Below are 23,046 nucleotides of genomic sequence, written 5' to 3'. Positions count from 1 at the left end.
ATTAAGCATCCGACTCTTGGTCTTGGCTCAGGCAGGTCATGATCTCAGGGTTATGAGATCAAATCCTGAGTCAGGCTCTGCACTCAACACAGAGTCTGCTTGAGATTCTTTACCCTCCTTCTTCTGTCTCCCCATCCGTTCCTTCTGCATGTGTGTGTGAGCTCTCTCAAATAAATAAATAAATAAATAAAATATTTAAAAAAATTTTTTTAAATAAAAAATATATAAAGAAAAGATAAAAGTTTTGGTCACTGCCATGCTGAGTCTCTCTATTCACAGCTACTATTACTATATATATTTCTTTAGTCGTTTTTATTTATATTTTTTTTTATTAAGATTTCTCTGATGTTGGGATGCCTGGGTGGCTCAGTTGGTTAAGCAGCTGCCTTCAGCTCGGGTCATGATCCCAGCGTCCTGGGATCTAGTCCCATATCGGGCTCCTTCCTCAGCAGGGAGCCTGCTTCTCCCTCTGCCTCTGCCTGCCACTCTGTCTGCCTGTGCTTGTTCTCTCTCTCTCTCTCTGACAAATAAATAAATAAAATCTTTAAAAAAAAAGATTTCTCTGATGTAAAGATAAGTATTTATCAAGTGGGAAGGAATAAATTTCAAATAGTACTGAGTTTCTTTTAGCCTTATTTTTTACATTTTAATTCTAGCATAGTTAACAGTGTTATATTAGTTTTAGTTGTACAGTATGGTGACTCAGCAATTCTTTATATTACTCAGTGCTCATCATCTTAATCCCCATCAACTATTTCACCCATCCCCCCACCCACCTTTCCTCTGGTAACTTTCTATTTGTTCTCTAGAGTTAAGAGTCTGTTTCTTGGTTTGTCTCTATTTTCTCCTTGTTCTTTTGTTTTATTCCTTAAATTACACATATGAGTGCAGTCATGTGGTATTTGTCTTTCTCTGACTTATTTCACTTACTAGGTTTATTGTTTAATATAGATTTAAGAGATAAGATACTAAAAGGGTGAAATGAATTAAGTGTCAAGTTGAATAGTATGACAGAAAAATAATTCTGGGGACCTGGCAGGCTCAGTCAGTAGAACATGAAACTCTTAATCTTGGGGCTGTGAGATTGAGCTCCATGCTGGGTGTAGAGATTATTTAAAAAAATAAATAAAATTTAAAAAAATAATAATTGTAATACTGAAAATATTGAAAACAGTTCTAGGGAATAATAAAACATGTTAAAGAATAAGTTGGCAGGGGCTCATCTGTGTGCTAGTTTGCTTATTTCCTGTATGGAGACACTGTCACTTTGGGGACTTAGTACAGAATTTGAGGCTGTAGACTGTTCAAAATCCTAAATTACCTCTTAGAACACCATATTTCAGTTCACTTGACTGCTAGGGTAGTCTAATAATCAGTCCAATAACTAGATGACCATCAGCTGCCACAGTTTACATCTAACTAGTTTCTAGGTATTTTATTTTAAATACTAGGATTTCAGGACCACCTGGGTGGCTGAGTCAATTAAATGTCTCCCTTTGGCTCAGGTCATGATGCCAGGGTCGTGGGATGGAGCCCCTACTTGAGTTCTCTCTGTCAAATAAATAAAATCTTGGGGCACCTGGGTGGCTCAGTGGGTTAAGCCTCTGCCTTTGGCTCAGGTCATGATCTCAGGGTCCTGGGATCAGGCCCTGCATCCGGCTCCATGCTCAGCGGGGAGCCTAATCCACCCCCACCCCGCCTGCCTCTCTGCCTACTTGTGATCTCTGTCTGTCAAATAAATAAATAAAATCTTTTAAAAAAAAAAAGAAAGAAAGAAAAATAAATCTTAAGTAGACAAATAAAATGCTAGGATTTCAAGGGTGACAGTTTTTCTAAGGAAACCAACTGTTAAAAACAGGAGTCACATGTGAGGTTAGGAGCTAAAGTTAGCACACAGGTGAGAATCACATACCATCCAAGTTAGCCTTGAAAAAATCCCTAAATTGCCTGTAGAGTGTCTGTTCCAACTGGATTTGTGTATATATGATCATGATCAGTAAGTATGTATTGCAGAGTATGGGTATATAGTATATACAGTGCTTCATCTGCAAGATATTTAATGGTAGTTTTTAATTTAAACTTTGGCCAAATATATATCATTAAATTTGAGTAAATAAATTTGGTTCTTATGTCATTCCACATTCCACTGGATGGCTCAGTCTGTTGAGTGTCTGCCTTCAGCTCTGGTTGTGGTCTTGGGGTCCTGGGATTGAGCCCCAAGTCAGGCTCCCTGCTCGGTGGGGATCCTGATTCTCCCTCTCCTCCCCACTCGTGCTTTCTCTCACAGTCTATGTCTCTCTCTCAAATAAATAAATAAAATCTTAAGAAACAAAAACAAAAATACTTTTAAACTTTGGCAAATATGTATCATTAAATTTGAGTAAATTAAATTTGGTTCTTATGCCATTCCACATTTCACTCTTTCTTCATTTTATTTTTATGAAAGGCTTGACCTAGCAACTATGCTAGCTGTCCGCTTCTCTGTTTTCTACCTCTAAGTTCCCTAAGGGCGGAGTCTGTGTCTTTTTGTTTTTTCACTCCCTAATGTGTCTAGAGTAGTGTCTTGCACATAGTGGTGTTTAGGAAATGATGGTTAAAGAGGAGGAAAATGCGCAGTTATGTGTGTGTGTTGGTCAACACTAGTTTGATTATCATTAAGAGTCTATTCTGGTTAGCTTAGACCCAGAATGAAATTTACTGGAAGATGACAGAGATGTGTCTTGGAACCAAGGAAGGAAATTTAATACAGGTCTCACTAGGGATTGGTACAAAGTACTTGAAAGCCTCTAGAAACCTGGACAATTACTCTGTCTCTAGCTTTCTGTCCTATTCTCATGGACTCTGACACTTTGACTCTCCTTCTCAGGGCCATAAAGTCTCTTGCCTCAGTGTATGCTAGCCCTCTTCATTTTCCCCATTGTACAGGCTTTCTCTGTCCCTCCTTACATTTGGTAGAAGCCCTTTCACTCAGTCCCTGTTGATTTAAGTCCCAGCAGATATTAACTGCAGCCCTGTGTCCTGATTACAAGTTCCTGGGTAAGGAGCGGCTGACTTAGCCTATAACAACTTTCCAGTCCCGGCCTACATACCTTATTCGGGGGTACAGAATCATGCAGACCACCATTCCACAGAGAAAAGGTTCTCTTAAGAGTGTGGCTTCAGAACGGTTGATAGTGTGATAAGAGAAGGGTGAGTTTACAGACCATGCTTTTCTTTCTGTTCATTTAACACTTGCTAAAGAAGCAAAATGTTTTGCCCTAAGACATTTCAACATCTTGAGATTATCTAAGAAGGGAGTCTGAAGACAACAACCGTGTGTTGTCCTGGCATAGGGCAGTTGGTATTCCCAGAAAGAGAACTGCCTATTTCACAATTGTGTCTGTGTTTACTGTACTTATCATACTCTTATTGGAAAAGAGTAGCCCTCAGAGGGAAACCTGCTTTAGGCCTTTGTTAAGAGAGGCAGACTTTCTTATACTTTGCAGTGGTCTGGAATGATGCATTGAAATTTAAAGCTGCATCTGCCCAGCTTAAGGACCTGCTCCTTTCAACATCAGTGGCTCCTTTCAGCATGCGTGTTTTGTTTGTTTGAAATAAGTTAACATTAGGACAGTAGCAGAGCCTCATATTAAAAACGAACGGAAAAGTCCTGTCCATTGGGTAAAGAGATGAGGGGGTGTGTGTGTGAAAATATCTGAGCCCCTGAATGTACTTTGCAGAAGGAGCAACCCTGGTGTCACTGTTGTTCCTCTGAGGGAGAAGAACCTAAATATAAAAGTGTCCTTGAGTTGGTGACTCAGCAACAAGAACCTGAGATTGGTATATGAAAAACATCTCTATGTCACAGCGTATGAAATGAACCTTAGACAAGGAAATCTGTGGTGTGGTCATCATCTTTTCCTTTTAAAGTGTGTGTACATGGGGCGCCTGGGTGGCTCAGTTGGTTAAGCCGCTGCCTTCAGCTCAGGTCATGATCCCAGCGTCCTGGGATCGAGTCCCACATCGGGCTCCTTGCTCTGCAGGGAGCCTGCTTCTCCCTCTGACTCTGCCTTCCACTCTGTCTGCCTGTGCTCGCTCTCTCTCTGACAAATAAATAAATAAAATCTTTAAAAAAAATAAAAATAAGGGGGGCGCCTGGGTGGCTCAGTGGGTTAAAGCCTCTGCCTTCGGCCCAGGTCATGATCTCAGGGTCCTGGGATCGAGCCCTGCATCGGGCTCTCTGCTCGGCAGGGAGCCTGCTTCCCCCTCTCTCTCTCTCTCTCTGCCTGCCTCTCTGCCTACTTGTGATTTCTCTCTGTCAAATAAATAAATAAAAATCTTTAAAAAAATAAAAAAATAAAAAAATAAAAATAAAAAATAAAGTGTGTGTACATGGATGTATGCTTCCAAATCTACCTTCGTTGTCTAGAAAACATTCTAAAAGGACATTTAAATGCCTTCCTTGATGGTACAGCAGAAGTCCAATCTGTTACTCGTGCTTAATTTTAGGAAGGAAAATATAGAAAGGGTTGTTTTGTGTACTGGGCTTGGAATGGTGTAATTCACATACTTAGTACTAATAATTGCTAGTCTTTAATGGAGCAGATTTACTGCTGATAGTTCAATGAATTTCATTCTTCCAAGGATCATGACCTAAACTTTTATTAACTAGCCTCACTGGTTAGCCAAACAGAGGGAACAAGGGGAACTGATAATTTCTGACTAGGTAGGATACACTTCTTGACTAGGATAAATTGTATTGTTTTGTGTCCTTTGTGTGTGTTTTTCATAGTTTAGAGCATTAGGACATTTCTTTTTATTTTTTTATTATGTTATGTTAGTCACCATACAATACATCATTAGTTTTTGATGTAGCGCTTCATGATTCTATGTGTATAACAGCCAGTGTTCCATGCAATTCTTAATACCCATCACCGGGCTATGCCCCCTACACCCCCACCCCAAAAACCCTCAGATTGTTTCCCCGGAGTCCATAGTTGCTCACAGTTTGTTTCCCCCTTTGATTCCACCTCCCCTTCATTTTTCCCTTCCTTCTCCTAATGTCCTCCATGCTATTCCTTATGTTTCACAAATAAGTGAAACCATATGATAATGGACATTAGTGTACTCTGTGGTATAGTGAAAATTAAGCAGAAAAGTTCATATGTAATGCTGCAAGAGACTTGCTTATCTGTTAGAGTCAAACTCCATGTGGCCCTACTTTGCTTCTTAAAACTCTAAAATAGCTCTAAGTCACATGAAGCATATTGAGTAATTACCTTTAATTACATATATAAAATTTGTCCCTCTCCCTCCTGGGGCAGGGGACTTCTATTTTAAACATTTTACTGGTGAAGACTTGTTGTGCAAATAATTTCTTTAATTGCAAGCAGAGTGTTGTGAGTTTATTATAGAAATTGGCCTGTGTACCACCTCACAGTAACACAGAGTACTAACACCTTTAGGTGCATTGTTTTGCAAAGTGCAAAACTGCTAGAGCTACTTGCTCAGTCTGAACTGAATTTGTTACTTGGCTTTTGTCTTCTTTTAAGAAACTTGATGCAAACTAGAAGGCAGTGTTCCAAAAATAGACCGAAGTAACTTATATGTAAGTGGAATGGACTGGAGAATTGTGATTAGTTGCAGAAAACTGGTATTGTGTTTATACAGGTAAAGGTTGGGGGAAAGTAAGAAAAAAAAAAGAAAAGGGGCACCTGGGTGGCTCAGTGGGTTAACCCTCTGCCTTTAGCTCAGGTCATGATCTCAGGGTCCTGGGATGGAGTCCCGCATCGGGCTCTCTGCTCAGCGGGGAGCCTGCTTCCTCCTCTCTCTCTGCCTGCCTCTCTGCCTACTTGTGATCTCTCTCTGTCAAATAAATAAATAAAATCTTTTAAAAAAAAAAAAAAAAAAGGTTGGGGGAAAGTCCATCACCAAAGCCTGTCAGTGGGAGTGGCTTGTAAACTGACCCAGAACCTAAAGTTTCAGATCCCGTTTTCTCCTTTCATTATAGCTCATACTTCATGTGTCTGTCTTTATTCACACCTCTCTAACTATGTACCTGCCCGTTATTCTTCCTTTGGTGTCCTCATGGCCATTTTTCAGTCATTAAGAATGACTTAGTAATTGCCCATAGAGAGTGCTTTTTTAAGGAGGGCAAAGGCAGGAGAAGTTTCAGCCCAAACTAAGGGCTAGAATAAGCTCAGTGACCATCAGTGAGACTGGCCACAGCCCTCAGACGCTCTCCCCTCCTAACTCAGTTTGTCAAGGTTAACTATTAAGAAGGAAGATAACATTTCGCAGCATCCTCAAAGCTGTGGAGTACTATGGAATCAAAGAGATGAGTCACTGAAGTGATTTACTCCTTTCAAGGTGGAAGCATGTTTTTATGTTAAAACCAAACAAATTCCTTTCCAGTGTCTGTCAGTGTCATTGGTGAGAGAGAATATTTTCTTTAAGTTCCAATAGCAGACCACATAAAGATAGGGAAATCCTTGCACCTCCTTTCAAAATAGTAATCCAGTTACTAATTAAGCCCCTGTAGAATAATACTTACCTGTAAGTATGCTTAAGATGAAAGCCATCAAAAAACCCCAATTTTTAACATTTGTGACCAATTATATTGTCATCTTCTTTGAACAACTTGTAAGCAAGTATTTTATATTCCTCCACTTAAAAGAAGAAATTTGTCAGCTCTATATACAGCTCTGCACTCTTGTGCTTTCAACAGTCTGACACAATTTTATTTTTCCCTACATTTTCCTCCTTATTTTTTATTTTAAGATTTAAAAATTTATTTTAGAGAGACAGCAACAGAGACAGAATGGGGGGTGGGCATGGTGAGGAAGGGGCAGGGGGAGCAGATTCTCCACTGAGCTCAGAGCTGGAAGTGGGGCTTAATCCCACACTCCCAAGATCACAACCCCAGGGGAAACCAAGAGTCAGACACCCGACTGCCACACTCAGGCTCCCCACATTTTCCTCTTTCTTTATACTTCATATTGCTTTAATTTCATCATTCCTAACCAGCCTGTAGTGGTCTTGTGCTAATAATTACTTTAGTCATGATGCAAGGAGATAAAAGCTAAGCATCAGCTGTGTCCATAGCTCTGTGCTGAATAATTGAGGGCCACAGGGTTATGAAGCACATGGTCTCTGCCCTTCAGGAGACTAGAGGAAAAGAAAATCTAATGTTTGCTGAGCTTCTGGTACTTTTTTTATGAGATATTATGCTACACTCTCAGGGAGCTCCCTAAGGTGTGTGAAGAACTATAATGCAAACAAAGAGTGGAATGTTAGTGTTTTTTTTTTTTAAGGTACATATAAGATAAGATGGAAATTCTGAAGGGAGAAATGGCTACTAATTATGGAAGATAGGGAAAGCTTTATAGAGAGGATGATAGCCGGGGGCTGAACTTTAAAAAAAAAAAAAAGGTATGATTTACTTGGACATGTTCTAATAGAAGAATAAGGGAAGCCTTCCAGAGTAAGGAAAGCCTTCCAAGTGCAAAATAAGCTAAGGCCTTGAGGCAACTCCATGTCTGTTCATGTTTTTATTAAAGTTGTATTCATTGAGCATCCCACTTGGGTCAAGTACTGTTGGAAGTTAAGCCCTGGGGATACAGTGGTGAACAAGAGTAGGCCCTGCCCTTAACTATCTCCTAAAAGGGAGGGGCGCCTGGGTGGCTCAGTCGATTAAGCCGCTGCCTTCGGCTCAGGTCCTCAGGTCGTGATCTCTGGATCCTGGGATCGAGTCCCGCATTGGGCTCTCTGCTCAGCAGGGGGCCTGCTTCCCTTCCTCTCTCTCTGCCTGCCTCTCTGCCTACTTGTGATCTCTCTCTATCAAATGAATAAATAAAGTCTTTAAAAAAACAAACAAAAACAAAAAACAACTATCTCCTAAAAGGGAGACAACCCAGTGAGCAGAAACAGCAGTTCTAGAGAGTTGAGAGGAAGGAGCGAATTGTGGGCTAGAGAAGCGAAGGCTCCTTGGTCAGGGTCATGCAGATTGCTGAGTATAGAACCTCTTTTCTGCCCCATTTCTATACATAAGCCTCATTTATATCTTTCAAAACTCCTTACAGAGCTGAGCCACTAGACACATGTGCCTGTGAAGCATCTGAATCAGTACTATAGCTAATCCGAATATGTTGGAAATGTAAAAAATAAATTGAATTTCCAAGATTTAGCCCTCCTCCTCCTCCCAAAAGATGTAAAATATTTTCGTAATTTTTAAATTCATTATGTGCTGGAGAGTTGATGTTTTGGATGTATATTAAATAAAATATATTATTAAACTTAATTCTTCCTATTTCCTTTAATTTTAAAGTATGGCTTCTAGAAAATTTAAAAATAAATTTATGGTTCTCATTCTTGGCTTGCATTATATTTCTGTTTGTGCTACTATAATGTAATGGTGTGTTCCTAGTGTGTTCTTTAAATACTTCCAGTGAAACTATTTTTAAAAATATACTAAGGCAGTATGGGTATATAATACTCCGATAAAATCCTTATTTTTCTTCTTTATTCCTGTGATTTAAAAAAAATTTTTTTTTAAGATTATTTATTTGAGAAAGAGCGTGACAGAGAAAGCATTTTTGGGGGGGAACTTCAGAGGGAGAAACAGACTCCCCACTGAGAATGCAGGACTGGATCCTAGGACTCTGGAATCATGACCTGAGCTGAAGACAGATGAACTGACTGAGCCACCCAGGTGCCTTTTTTTTTTTTTTTAAGACTTTTATTCCTTTGATTTTTTTCATTTACCCCAATATCTCTGCCTTTTCAAATTTATTAATAACCTCTGCCATAATTTTTAGAGACATTTGTTAAACCAGCTGGTGGTTCAGAATTAGAATAAACTCTAGGAGAGAGAGCAAATACTCTAGTTTTCCTCATTTCAGAGAGCTTGGTGTCTCTGCTTTTAGCTACCTCTATAATTGTTGCTCCCTCAGCCAGCAGGATTCATTCTTTCTACTCTGGCCTAATCAACCCTAAACCACCCTTCAAGAATTGGCCTTTGGCCCCTGCTCTGTGAAGCCTTTTCCATCCCCTTGTTCACTGTACCCATAGCACTCTGTTCTCACTTGTGATGTTTGATGAATGGACAAACTGACCACTAGACTCTTTGAACTTAATTGAATTTGAAACTGGACACAGGAACACTGTAGTACTGATTCCTCAGATTTGTTGAAAATCAGTAAAATAAATGAGTTCACTTTGCTTCCTTGCAAGTCTTCATGCTTCCTCAGTGACCAGAATTATAAGGCCATCTTGAATGTTCCATCAGGTCACATGTGTTCTGACTAGAGATATATATGGGTAAAGGCTCAAATGAGAAAAGAATGGCAGGCTGTGGTATCTGTTCCATTGACTGGTTGTTCTGTGGCAAGCCACTTAACCTCTGTGTTTCCATTCAAAAAATGAGGGTAACACTTGGTCCTTTACTCTCCCAGGGCTATTTGGATGCTTAAGGAAGGGTGTTACAATATTAACAGAGCTCAGTAATAGGGGGCACTCTGCTTCTGTACTATGATTAGACTGTGTGCCTTCGTAGGTTTTGTTTTTTTTTAATCAGAGAACTGCTGGGAACAATTTGTTAAATGGGCCCAAAGTTAATGAAAACAAATGCTTATCTGTTTTTTATACTTTGTGTGTTATTCAAAGTGTTTGCCAAGTTGCCTTCTGAATTCCTAAATGATGTGTTCAATTTAATAATAGACTTCATTTAAAGATTGACTCCTTCATAGTTGTATTAGGAAAATACCACTTTTGCACTCTTGATGTAATCTTACCTGTGCTTTCATAAGGGAAGTATTACTTTCTTTTTTACTTGAGTTCATAATGTATCAACATCATCAATATCTTATGATTGTCCATTAGAATCATATACAAGCCATGTTTTACTGAATCTTTATAAGATCATTTAATCTCCTATCAAGGCAATGCATCCCAGTAGAACTTACTGCCAGTCTAGATGTCTGTGAACTTAGAGCACATGGGTACCTGTGATATAGTGAGAGAGCGTAAGACTTGGAGGCAGAAATTGGGGTCTTGGTTGTACCACTCATTATATGATCTGAGCAAGTCACTTCAGATCAGTTATCTTACCTATAAAATGAGAATAGTAATACCTCTGTGTACTTGCTAGGATTAAATGGAAGAACCTGCATAAGTTTAGGGCCAGTAGACTTTTATAATAGAGGTATGCTTTGAGGGAAATTTTCCATGGTAGCATTGAACAAATAATGGGGCGTCTTGACTTTGAAATATCAGTGGTAACTTGGATAAAAAACTAGAGATGCCTTCAGATATGCTGTGGCTAAGAATAAGAGAGGAGGTAACCTGGAGCTGGAACTTTGGGAATAATAGATCAAGGCATGTTCTGAAAGCAGTTTTAAATAGTCTATGGGCCTCCATACTTAAGTAATATGACTTGTGTTTAAAGTAGGCCCAGGACTGGAGACACACCAGGAACCCACAGGATTTAGACCTCTTGGCAATTTGGTGATATAAAGTGAAATGTTAAATACTCATGCTTTTTGACTCAAATTTTCTCTTAAAGGAATTTACCCCCAAGTTATATATTTGCACTCATGCCCAAAAATGTGGGCACAAGGATTTTTGCCATCTTACATGCATATTTGTCTAGACTCTTTAATTTTCAGATGATAGAGTTCTAGCTTACTTGGGGAGTGAGGGTAGCAAGGAGAGGAGATGAATTTTTTGGCTCACAGAACTGGTAAGTCCAGCAATATTCATACCTCAGGCAGTCTGGATCCAGGACCAACACTGTCCTTGATCCTCAGGTTATGTGACATATTTGTCTCTCTCTGTTTCTCTCAGCTCTGCTTTCTCTGTGTTTCATTCCCAGGTAGGTAGTCTATATATATATGCCTATTTTCATGTGGTAGTGTCTAGAAGCTCCAGGCTAAGTAAGCCCCTTCCAGTTTAGCAGTGGGGGTGGGGTGGGAAGGAATTGTTCCTCCTTCTCTGTAGGTCCACAGTGTCCTCGAGTTGACTCTCGCGGTACAAACATGAGTCAAGCACCCATCCTTGACCCAGTTCCCCAGGGCAGGGAGATAGATTACTCTGATTTACCTGGCTTGAATCATATCCTTGGGGAGGCAGTGGGAAATGAGTTGACCCCACTTTAACCACATGAAGTCATATCTAGGAAATGGTGCTTCCACACTGGAAGAGTTAAGTGTTGTTATCACAGGAAGGAAGAAAGGGTGCAGGCCAGGCAAAAGCAGGATCTGTTCACTCTATTTCTAACAACAGATAATACAGATAACAACCTAAATGTTCATCAGTACTAAGAAAAATTTAAATATGGATGGGATACTATGTATCTGTTAAAATGAATGAGATACACCCATGAGATGACAAGAAAATATGTCTTCTATATAATTAAAAATGAAGTTGCAGAAAAGTATTCTTAGTTATGTGAATTTGTCTAATCTGTTATGGATGTGAACATTTTTTCTTCATATATTTCTGTACTGCTTTTGGTTTGCTGTTATATTTGATTGAATGTGTGCATGTGTGTGTATATATACATAATATATACATGTACATACATAATATACCTATTATGTATATATAAAAGTTATGTGTTTCTGTAATATATATTACACACATGTGTAATATATTTAATATATTATATAATGTATTTAATATATAATATTTACATAATATATTTAATATATTATATATGATTATATTATAATTTTATATAATGTATTATATATCATTAAATATATGAATATATATTTATATATTACAGAAACACATAACTTTTATAATTTAAAAAATAATGCCCAAGTGACCCCTGTTCTGGAGCAGGGGCTGGAATTGACAAAGCTCTAGAACTATAGAGAGATAGATATGTGATAGGAAACCTGAAAGGGTGGTATTTATGGAGCCGATATAAAAGTAATGGGAACCCAGGGAATGGATAGGACAGATTAAGCTGCTTATGTAGTACAGCAGGGGATTTATATCCTAGAATAGTGACAGAGAGTTACAGAGGCTAAATGTTAATCAAAAGGGCATTGGTTTGGAAGAGGTAGGGGACAATAGAAAGTAACTTCAACAGCCACATAAATCTGGAGAGCGGCTAATCTGGAGTCGAGAGATCTGTTTGTGTTACTTGGGCATTCTTTTACCTAGGAAAGGTCACACAACATCTCTTAGGGTCTCCATCCCATATGCAAAGTGGAATTTATTAGTATTTTCCTGTTTTCTTCACAGAATGACTGTGAGGTTCAAGTGAAATGGAAGAGGGCTAGTTAAGTAAAGAAAAGACCATGTAATTCCAAGTTAGCCTGGATCAAAGTAAAGAACTTGTCTATAAATGAATAGAGTGGGAAAATAAGGGATAGGAACATGTCATCAGACTGCCTTTGCACATTAGACAACTCAGATGACTCATTATATTGGTCATTTAACCTGTTTGGATGGGCAGGTGCTTTTTTGAGAGCGGGGAAGACATGGACCATTGTTTATGTGTAGCTTTTGGTGCTGTTAACTAAAATGAATAGTTTTACATAGGGTCCCATATGTGGGAACAGCAAGGTAAAACTGTAAAACTGCAGATACATGTACAACCATCATGGAAAAATATACAGAAAAGAGAGCCAATGTAGAGATACTACAACTCTGCATTACTGGAATCTTCATAGTGGTAGCTTGCCCAACAAAGCATTCTTTTAAAAAATGTCATTCCTATGAAAAACAAACAAGAACTACTCAGAAGTATCAACTGTGTTAGCATGTCCCGCATGTTTAAAATCTGATGAAGTTGTTTTGTTCTGTATATATACATTTTAGCATTTTGAGGTATAGGTATTATGCATTCCAAATAGAAAACTCACGTGGCATTTCATTGAATTGTTTTTATTTATTTACTTAATATTTATCCTGCCCTCATCTGCCATATGTTTGGGCCAATGCTAGGCTCTGACATGCAAACATAATTAACACATGGTAGTAGTCACTGCATTCAGACAGTCTTCTGTTAGTAAGGAAGACAGACACATGGACAAAATGTGTAAGGGGAGTGGGGCAGGATTGTCTAGAAGGAGTTCACTGTTCTTGAGTGACCTCATTTTTTTTCTTTCATTCCTTTTAAGTGCTTGCTAGAACGTTCTTAATTTTGTAGTTATTATTGCTCAGGTGTGTATTATGAATTTGATTTCTCTTTTTAGCTTTTGAAACTCAATAGATGTTCTGCATCTATAACTTAATCACAGAAACTGTGAATGCAATACTAAAGAAAGTAGAAATTTTTCAGAGACTGGGTTTTTATCCTGTAAGTTTTTACCAGTTCTGAACTCAATTAGTCTTTTTGGAAAGACAGAAGATCCCCCAGCCCCACCCAACCCCAATATACAGCACACTTTTAAATGGTTTTTATCTAAGATGCTATCTATTACAGAAGAAATCTCTTCTCCTACCTTTGGCTTTCTTTCCTGGCTCCTTTGGATAAATAAAACTTTGACCATGCTTTGAGGCTTAAGGCCTTGGTAGGGGTGTGTGTGTTTGTGTGTGTGTGTGTGTGTGTGTGTGTGTGTGTGTAAAATAGAGAAACCGTAAAAGCTCAATTTTTGTGGCTCAGAAATATGAGCTTATTTGTCTTCTCTTGCCTTTCCTCACCTTCTCTTCTCCCACCATACAGATTTGAGCTCATGTTAGCAGCATATGTCTAGCAATACTCAAATTCCCAAGCGGCCTGTGAACAAGATGATTATAAAACATTTTTCATTACAAGACAAAGTAATCCTGTTGCTTAATTCTGGGTCTAGCTGTTTTGTTTTGTTTTGTTGTTGTTGTTGTTGTTAAGCTGGCATTTTGAGTAGATTCATATGTGAACTTGTTCATACTGTAAGCAGGCATTTTTCAGAGTCAGAGAAATGAGAAAAGGGAAACGCATGTATTGTTTCATCTTTGTGATGCATTGTTTTCTTAGAGTTAGTTTTTGAGTTTTTTTTTTAATAGATTTTTTTTTTTTAAAGATTGTATTTATTTATTTGACAGAGAGAAATCACAAGTAGATGGAGAGGCAGGCAGAGAGAGAGAGAGGGAAGCAGGCTCTCCGCTGAGCAGAGAGCCCGATGCGGGACTCGATCCCAGGACTCTGAGATCATGACCTGAGCCGAAGGCAGCGGCCCAACCCACTGAGCCACTCAGGCGCCCCTAGTTTTTGAGTTTTAAAGGCTATGCTTTTGGGGTGCCTGGGTGGCTCAGTGGGTTAAGCCTCTGCCTTTGGCTCAGGTCATGATCTCAGGGTCCTGGGATCAAGCCTCGTATCGGGCTTTCTGCTCCGCAAGCAGGGAGCCTGCTTCTCCATCTCTCTGCCTATCTCTCTGCCTACCGATATCTCTCTATCAAATAAATAAATAAAATCTTAAAAAAAAAAAAAAGGCTATGCTTTTATTTTCCCCCTTTACTTCTTCCTATGGAATATAATCCTGTTTATTTCCCTATTCTTTCTGCTTTCTTGTTAAGTGGACTTGCTTAATATCCTTAATATCCTGATGATCAATCCTGATGATAATTTCACATGTAAACAGTAATTCCGTAATCTCTCACAAATACTAAAGAACATTTAGTAGTTGTGCTAGAAGATACTACTGTGGGACAATTAAGTGTTGGAGAAAAACTTTTTCTGTAAGAATTAAAAAATCCAGCTGTATAAACAAAAAGAAACGGGAATTGCCAAGGTTATTATGTCCTTAAAGGTTTTCTCTGGTCCTGACTTTAGATGACAGTCATTACCAACATATACTTATTTTCTACAGAAATATTAATATATGTGTTTTTTTATATCCAGATATTAATGTAGGTATGGGACTTACTTGAACTTGCTTCACAGCTAGATAATTTAGTTTTTCAAAAAGAATGAAAGGCTAATTATTAGGCAATAATGTGATCAAATTGCCAAAAGCTTTGAGGTGGTTCTATTTCAGTTCTAAGCCTGATGTGCTTTTTAAAAATATCTCTACTTAGAGTAGTTATACTGTTCATAATGCATTATGGAATCTTTTTAGCTAACAGCTTGGATGATAAAGAAGCCATTATCTTTGATTTAGTGTGTTTAACCCAAGTTAAATTTATGACAGACTGAAAATTAGCTGTCATGTGGTAAACCTCACTTCCTGTTCTGTGCAACTTGATATGTGTGTGAGCTGCGTGTCCAGCAGGATTTTTTTTTTTAAGATTTTATTTACTTATTTGACAAGAGAGAGATCACAAGCAGGTAGAGCAGCAGGCAGAGAGAGAGGGGGAAGCAGGCTCCCTGCTGAGCAGAGAGCCTGATGTGGGGCTTGATCCCAGGACCTTGAGATGGTCTTCAACATGGCTCTGTTGAAGATCATGACCTGAGCGGAAGGCAGAGGCTCAACCCACTGAACCACTCAGGTGCCCCTGTCCAGCAGGATTTATAAGAATGTGTTATTGATGGATGGGAAAGCTGTCTTAAACTACCCTGCAAAAATGTACAAGATAATATGTACAGGGTACATATAACCTTGCAGTTTGGGTTTATAAGAGATTTAACCTGTGGCTAAATAGCATATGATGAAATCCATTAGAAATTTTTCAGGAGACGAAAACTCAGAATTTACTTCTTTAATTTCCAGGCTTTTATGCAGTTGACCAGTTTAAGAGGGAGATCTTAATTAATGCTTGATTTCCAGAGCAGATGAGAGACTGTGAAACTACTTAGCTTCTGAAATACCATGGATCAAAGAATTCAGTGCATATCTGCCTTGCCCACCTCTCCCACTTTGTTCCCATTACCTCACACTTACTTCTAGGAAGTACCTTATTGCATTAAAGGCTCTGACCTCATCCCTTGTCTTCTTAAAGAGTTCACAGCATCATGTTTATGGATTAAAAATTTCTTTTTTTTTTTTTTAAAGATTTTATTTACTTATTTGACAGAGAGAAATCACAAGTAGATGGAGAGGCAGGCAGAGAGAGAGAGAGAGAGGGAAACAGGCTCCCCGCTGAGCAGAGAGCCCGATGCGGGGCTCGATCCCAGGACCCTGAGATCATGACCTGAGCCGAAGGCAGCGGCTTAACCCACTGAGCCACCCAGGCGCCCCAAGGATTAAAAATTTCTTAAGCTATGAATTCAACATGGCTCTGTTGAAGAACAGTGAAATAGAATATACAGTATTTCTCATTGAAATTCAGCCCAGGTTAAGTCGTTACTGTGTGCTAATCTCTGATCAAAGAGATAGACTTTAAAAAGAGAGAGAGAGAGAGATTTTCTTAGTGGGCTTATATCTATGTTTTTCAGCACCAACATTGGCCACTTTATGGGCAGTCATGTGAAACACTAGGCACAGAATGGAACTTGCGTGGGTATCTTTCTGTACAGATAGTTCTAATAAATTATGGCTACGTCTCCCAAAGAGACTTTCATATTTGGCACATATTCTGTAATACCTAAGAAGCTAAACAGACAAGTCTTTCATGGTTTTTTTTTTTTTTAAGATTTTATTTATTTATTTGACACTGAGAACATGCATATACACAAGCAGGGGGATGGGCAGAGGGAGAGGAAGAAGCAGACTCCCTGATGAGCAGGGAGCCGGATGTGGGGTTCTATGGCTTTAGAAAGAGGAACCTAGATGGTAGCTAGAAGGAATTCCTAGCTATTGTCATAATTTTGGTTTTAAAAGGAAACCAGTCTAAATGCTTCCTTCTTTATAGACGACAAAACAGACATGAAGGAATTTTCAGGGTTGGTAGCAGAATAGATCAAAGACTGACTTGAGCCTTTTTCTACAGTAGCATCTTGGACTTAGTCCATCTTTGAGAAAAGCTTCAAGCTACTCAGTAATCTAGGAGTTGTCCTGAGTATCTGAAGCCTGCCAAAGTATTGTTAGGTCTCGGTATTTAATACAAGGAGCAATAATGCAGCCAGCAGGAACTCCTCACATCTTTGAAGGTACTAGGTGGAATTAGGAGTGATAGAACTCATATGTAGAATTATAGACATCATCCAGAGTGCTTTTGTGACTTCTTTGTAAACATGGAAATGTCTGACAAGAGATGCCTAGATGTGTTATACTAAAGATTGTCAAGAACAAGATGATTATTTGTCTCATTTAAACTGATCCTTAAGTATTGGCAGCAAGTATAGGAAATTATGTCAGTATTTTATTTCTAAGCAGGCCTGACTTTTAGCTTGTACTTCAGAAGGAGGATATTGTGCCCATATTTGCAGTTTAACCAACTAAAAGAATAATATTTTATTAATTAGGATTAGATTTGGCTATGAGAGAAAATCTAAATAACAGTTCAGTCGAGGTAGAGATTGATTTTTCTTTTGAATTAGAGTCCAGAGGGAAGGGAAGTCCAGCATTGGTTACTTCACAGCCATCAGGGACTCATGTTTTCCTTTTTGTTCCGTTCATTCTTGGCATTATGATATCCTCAAGGTGTCTAGTGGTTCTAGATGGCTTGAGCCATTGTCAAGGGCGGGGGACTAGTTCCAATTTGAGTTGGCTACCATGAAAGAGCTTTTCTAGAACCATCTGCTTCTGTTTCACTAGTCATTCCTGTTATCCAGGGAGGTTGAAAAGCTAGAACTGGGCAGATTGCTTTTCGCAATAATTGGAAATTTTGTTATTAAGTAAGAAGGAGATCGTGGGGACGCCTGGGTGGCTCAGTTGGTTAAGCAGCTGCCTTCGGTTCAGGTCATGATTCCAGCGTTCTGGGATCGAGTCCCACATCAGGCTCCTTGCTCAGCAGGGAGCCAGCTTCTCCCTCTGCCTCTGCCTGCCATTCTGTCTGCCTGTGCTCGCTCTCTCCCCCTCTCTCTCTGATAAATAAATAAAATCTTAAAAAAAAAAATAAAGAGATTGTGGACACTGGACAGGTCACTAACAGATCTGCCACAAAATGTTTTGAAGAATATAATATTTATATTGGGAAAATCAAATTTTAGTGACATCAAAAACTATTATATAGGATGTAAATTTGAAAAATCCCCAAACTACTACAGTCTGCCATATGTCTGATTAATAAAAGCAATGACTGTCTATGGTGGTGGTCTGCTTTGGATTTTTCAGCAAGACTTATCGGGAACAGCAATGAGGTTTTGTGTATTTTAAATAAAACTGAAAAATGAGTTCAGAACAAGGGGGAAAAAAGACACTTCAAATTAAATCTTGTTTCCTTTTAGAGAGGGAGAATCAAAACAACCACAAGGACAACTGAGTGCATATTTATGGAGCTGGCAGGAGCAAAGTATACTACATTCGATGATATGAGCTAGGGATGAACATATTAGAACACTTGAGTTGCTTTGTACCTAGATAGATCAAAAGACATTGTAGCAGCAGTACATGCAAGAGGCATGAAATAGATGTCAGAGCAACGAAGCGTACCCACTCCAGATAGACAAGATTTATGCTCGGGACAAGGATGAGCATACTGGGCTAGAGATTAAGTAGTAGGTATTGTCTAAGTCCATTTGGGCTGCTGTAACAAAGTACCACAGATTGGGTGGCTTATGAAGTCAGAAACGTCTTTTTCACAGTTCCAGTGATCAGAAGTCCAAGATCAGGGTGCAATCCTGGTCAGGTTCTGACAGAGACCATCTTCTGACCTTCTGCTGTGTCCTCACACAGTGGAAGGCATTAAGGAGCACTGTAGGTTCTCTTGTATAAGGCACTACTCTTAGTCACAAGGTTTCTGCCCTCATGATCTAATCACTTCCCAAAGCCCCCCCCCCCTTAAAACCATCACATTGGGCATTAGGTTTCCAACATAGGAATTTGAGGATGGGGGTGGGGAGGACATAAGCATTCAGATTATGGCAGAGAGAATTCCCTCTGCTTGTATCACGCCTGTACATAGAAAGAGAATGGGGAGATGGAGAGAACTTTGTTGTCTAAAAATCTTGTAGGCAGAAGCAACTGCAGACCATGGTATATATAAACATGTAAGATGGAAGTGCTTCTGCTCTATGAGACCAGATTTTTTTTTTTTTAAAGATTTTATTTATTTACTTGACAGAGAGAAATCACAAGTAGATGGAGAGGCAGGCAGAGAGAGAGAGAGAGGGAAGCAGGCTCCCTGCTGAGCAGAGAGCCCGATGCGGGACTCAATCCCAGGACCCTGAGATCATGACCTGAGCCGAAGGCAGCGGCTTAACCCACTGAGCCACCCAGGCGCCCTATGAGACCAGATTTTTAAAATGTTCTGTAGTCTTCGTTCGTATCCACCATTCACATGGTGCCATTTAACATTTATTTACTGAATGCCTCATATTTACAATACACTTTAGAGAGGAAATTCATTCACAAGTTGCCACTTAGGTGAGAAAGTCTAAATTTTGGCATCTTAGAGCTATGAATTTCAAATCTGGGGAAAGCTCAGCCTTTTTTATCCCCCCTTCCTTTTCCTTTCAAAATTACTTACAGTAACCAGACCCTGTGTGTTGGCTTTGCCCCAGCTGATAGAAAACAGGAAAGTACAGAGACTCCCTGTGAGAAGAGGGTCAGGCTGCACCCTCTGTGACCTCAACCCTTCAGTCTGAGTTCTCCTTGGGGCAGCAGCTGCAGACAGCCCATATGGCATTGGCAGTGAGCATAGGGAGCGCAGATGAAACCGGCTAATGCACCAGGGCCAGGTGGGCTGGCTTTGAGCGCAGTGAGCTGTCTTTTGAACCTTTTATGACAGTGCACTTTCGGGCCTCCTTGGGGGAGAATAGTTTATGCTCTGATCCAGTTAATGGATCAGGGACCATTCTCTGTCTTATACAGCAGTGAAAATACCTTTGTCACTCTGGTATAAAATAGCTGCTTATTTGAGGCCATTGTGCAGTGGCTCGCCTTTCCTGCCCATTATTAGTTCCCTTTGAAGCCGCTCTACTCAGTTTAGGTTCTCCAGGAGGGACTATGAAAGAAAATGGAAATCTCGCGAATTGTGCTTTCTGTATTTCTACTCAGTGCTGATGGAGCTATCTCACATTTTGGGTTTTGTGTCCCCCACTCTGTACCCCTTTTCCCCTCTGCTTGCAGGTGAAGGTCTTCCACAGGTGTATTACTTTGGACCATGTGGGAAATATAATGCCATGGTGCTGGAGCTCCTTGGCCCTAGCTTGGAGGATTTGTTTGACCTCTGTGACCGAACTTTTACTTTGAAGACGGTGTTAATGATAGCCATCCAGTTGGTAAGTTGGCATTACTATTCTGCGTAAAGATATATAGGTCCCCCAGCTACACCCTTGTGACCCTTTTAGTGCTTTCCTGGCTATAGTAACACCTAGTGAACGCACACTCAGAGGCTTGATGGCATTCTAGGAAGCAGGCCGGGCAAAAAGGGTTAACCCAGAGAAGTCACACTGCATCTTCTGTGCACTCTATTTTAAGAATTTGCACCTTGGAGCAATACCCTGCCCTTAACTGAAGTGGAAGCATTATAATTTAGATTGAGGAGAAAGAGGATGATTAGGTGAAATTGTACAAATGCAAGTAATTTCCTTGATGTTTTATTTTTAGGTTCTAAACATATGGCTGTAAGGTTCTGTCCTCTCCCCTCAACCTTGCATCCAAGAAAGGATTGGTGATGTAACCCACTGCCCTAACAATCAGATTCTAGAGTGCTGTGACCAAGAACCTGTCTTAGTTCCCTGGCCTCTAGTTCTCACAGAGACTGGCAGAGCTGAAGAGACAGCTCTCTCAATTCCAGCCAAATTGCATACCAGTGCCGGTTCAAGAGTTAAGGCAGTTCTCAACTTTGAGGAGTTTCTCACCCTCTCAGAGGAAGGATGCAAATGCATTTTTAATGGTCTGAAATGGTGATGCTTTCACCCACTTTACAGTAAAAGCTTTGAAATGTTTAAAAAAAAAAATTTTACCTTGACCTTGACTTTTGAGTCCAAAATTCAAATGCCTGAGCTTCCCTTTCTATGTTAAGTAGAGAAGTGTCATAGATAGAAATAAAACTTAATGCAATTTGAAATTATTTTTTTAAAGATTATTTATTTTAGAGACAGAGAGAGTGAGTGCACATGCACAGGGTTGGAGGGGACGGAAGGGCAGAGGGAGAGAGATACTCCTCAAGCAGTCTCCCCTCTGAGCACAATGGTGGGGCTTGGTCCCAGGACCCTGAGATCATGACCTAAGTGGAAATCAAGAGTTGGCTACTTAACCAACTGAGCCACCCAGGTGCCTCTGAAGTAATTTTATGATTATTATTATTTTGGGCTTTATTTACTTTCACATAAAAACTGCACTTCTACCTCTGCTGCCAATTAGCTCTAGGAAATCAGTCCAGTACTAACTTCTCTGGACCTTACTTCCCATATTTTTGCAACAGAAAGAATTAGGTTGGGGAGTCGTGTCTGATTGAGGATAGGAAGGTGTGGGCAGGAGGTGAATGTGGCAGTGGCACCTATCTTCACAGAGCACCGACCTATTCTGATATCCTGGCTGGGGATACTTCTCGCCTCTCAAATGTGTGCTTTCTGCAGTCAAATGCTCTACCCCTGAGCTATACCCCCTCTGCTTCAAATGTGTGCTTTCTGAAGTAGCCTAAAAACACCTAATTCCATTTATCATTTATAAATTATAACATTATGAGGTAAAACTGTATATTATTATTTTAGCTGAATAGTGCTATCCCACTTTCATTTATCTCAATTTTTTTAAAAGATTTTTATTTATTTATTTGAGAGGGAGAGAGGTCAACAGGAGAAGCAGACTCCCTGCTGAGCAGGGAGCCTGGTGTGGGACTCAATCCTGAGACTCCAGGATCATAACCTGAGCCAAAGGCAGTCACTCAACCAGCTGACCCACCCAGATGCCCCGATATTTGTTATGTATATATTTGTATATATTTTCTGGTTTATAAGAGTGAAGTGAAAAAGAAATAAGTTTTATTTTCATTTCAGTAGTTAAAACGTTGGACTGATAAATGAAAATGTTTTGATGTTTTTTTTTCCCCAATAAACTTCTTTAGAATGTTTTCATTGATGTGTTTTCTCTTTTAGCTTTCTCGAATGGAGTATGTGCACTCAAAGAATCTCATTTACCGAGATGTGAAGCCAGAGAACTTCCTGATTGGCCGACAAGGCAATAAGAAAGAGCATGTTATACACATTATAGACTTTGGACTAGCCAAGGAGTACATTGACCCTGAAACCAAAAAACACATACCTTACAGGGAGCACAAAAGTTTAACTGGAACTGCAAGATATATGTCTATCAACACGCATCTTGGCAAAGGTGTGTTTATTTTCTGCTCCATGAAATGGGCAGGTCTTTAAAATAACTTTTTTTTTTTTAAGATTTTATTTATTTGACAGCGATTGAGAGAGCAAGAGAGGAAACACAAGCAGCAGAGAGCTGGAGAGGGAGAAGCAGGCTCCCCTCTGAGCAGGGAGCCTGACACAGGGCTCGATCCCAGGACCCTGGGATCATGACCTGAGCTGAAGGCAGACCCTTAACGACTAAGCCACCCAGGCTCCCCCTTAAAAGAACTTTTTTATTTTTTTATTTTTAAGGAGTTTATTTATTTATTTGACAGAGATCACAAATAGACAGAGTGCAGGCAGGCAGAGAGAGGGGTAAGCAGGCTCCCTGCTAAGCAGATAGCCCTATGTGGGGCTTGATTCCAGGACCCTGAGATCATGACCCAAGCCAAAGGCAGGCTCAACCCATTGAGCCTCCCAGGTGCCCCTTAAAATAACTTTTTATTCCAATAATACTTTTGTCCCCATTGTGCGTTACAAGTTGTGATTCTTATTGCTTCACAAGGCAAGTGATTTTTTACTTGAAAAACTAAGGTGTTAAGTTAGTGACTTTCCTAAATATCCTGTTGACAACTTAAACATTTTTAATTCTTTATACTGTTTCCAGATACTTAGTTTCTCAGCAGTGTGGGTACTTGAACTTTTGTGTTAAGATGGTAACATTTCAGGGCGCCTGGATGGCTCAGTGGGTTAAGCCGCTGCCTTCAGATCAGGTCATGATCTCAGAGTCCTGGGATCGAGTCCCGCATCGGGCTCTCTGCTCAGCAGAGAGCCTGCTTCCCTCTCTCTCT

General features: G+C 39.7%; 1 protein-coding gene across 5 annotated transcripts in view; it reads left to right on the top strand.

Annotated features, from left to right (window-relative positions):
- CSNK1G1 (casein kinase 1 gamma 1) overlaps positions 1-23,046 on the top strand; it is a 197,060-nt gene that overhangs the window by 131,721 nt on the left and 42,293 nt on the right. For all 5 annotated transcript variants that reach the window (XM_059372234.1, XM_059372231.1, XM_059372232.1 and 2 more), the window contains 2 exons: positions 20,022-20,173; positions 21,995-22,229. In XM_059372234.1, the coding sequence (XP_059228217.1) occupies positions 20,022-20,173; positions 21,995-22,229 (387 nt within the window). The remainder of the gene's footprint in view (positions 1-20,021; positions 20,174-21,994; positions 22,230-23,046) is intronic.

The sequence above is a fragment of the Mustela nigripes genome, chromosome 13 (genome assembly GCF_022355385.1).
Source record: "Mustela nigripes isolate SB6536 chromosome 13, MUSNIG.SB6536, whole genome shotgun sequence".
NCBI classification, from domain to species: Eukaryota; Metazoa; Chordata; class Mammalia; order Carnivora; family Mustelidae; genus Mustela; species Mustela nigripes.
The sequence above is the reverse complement of the archived record's forward strand: the minus strand, read 5'-3'. Positions and strand labels throughout refer to the sequence as shown.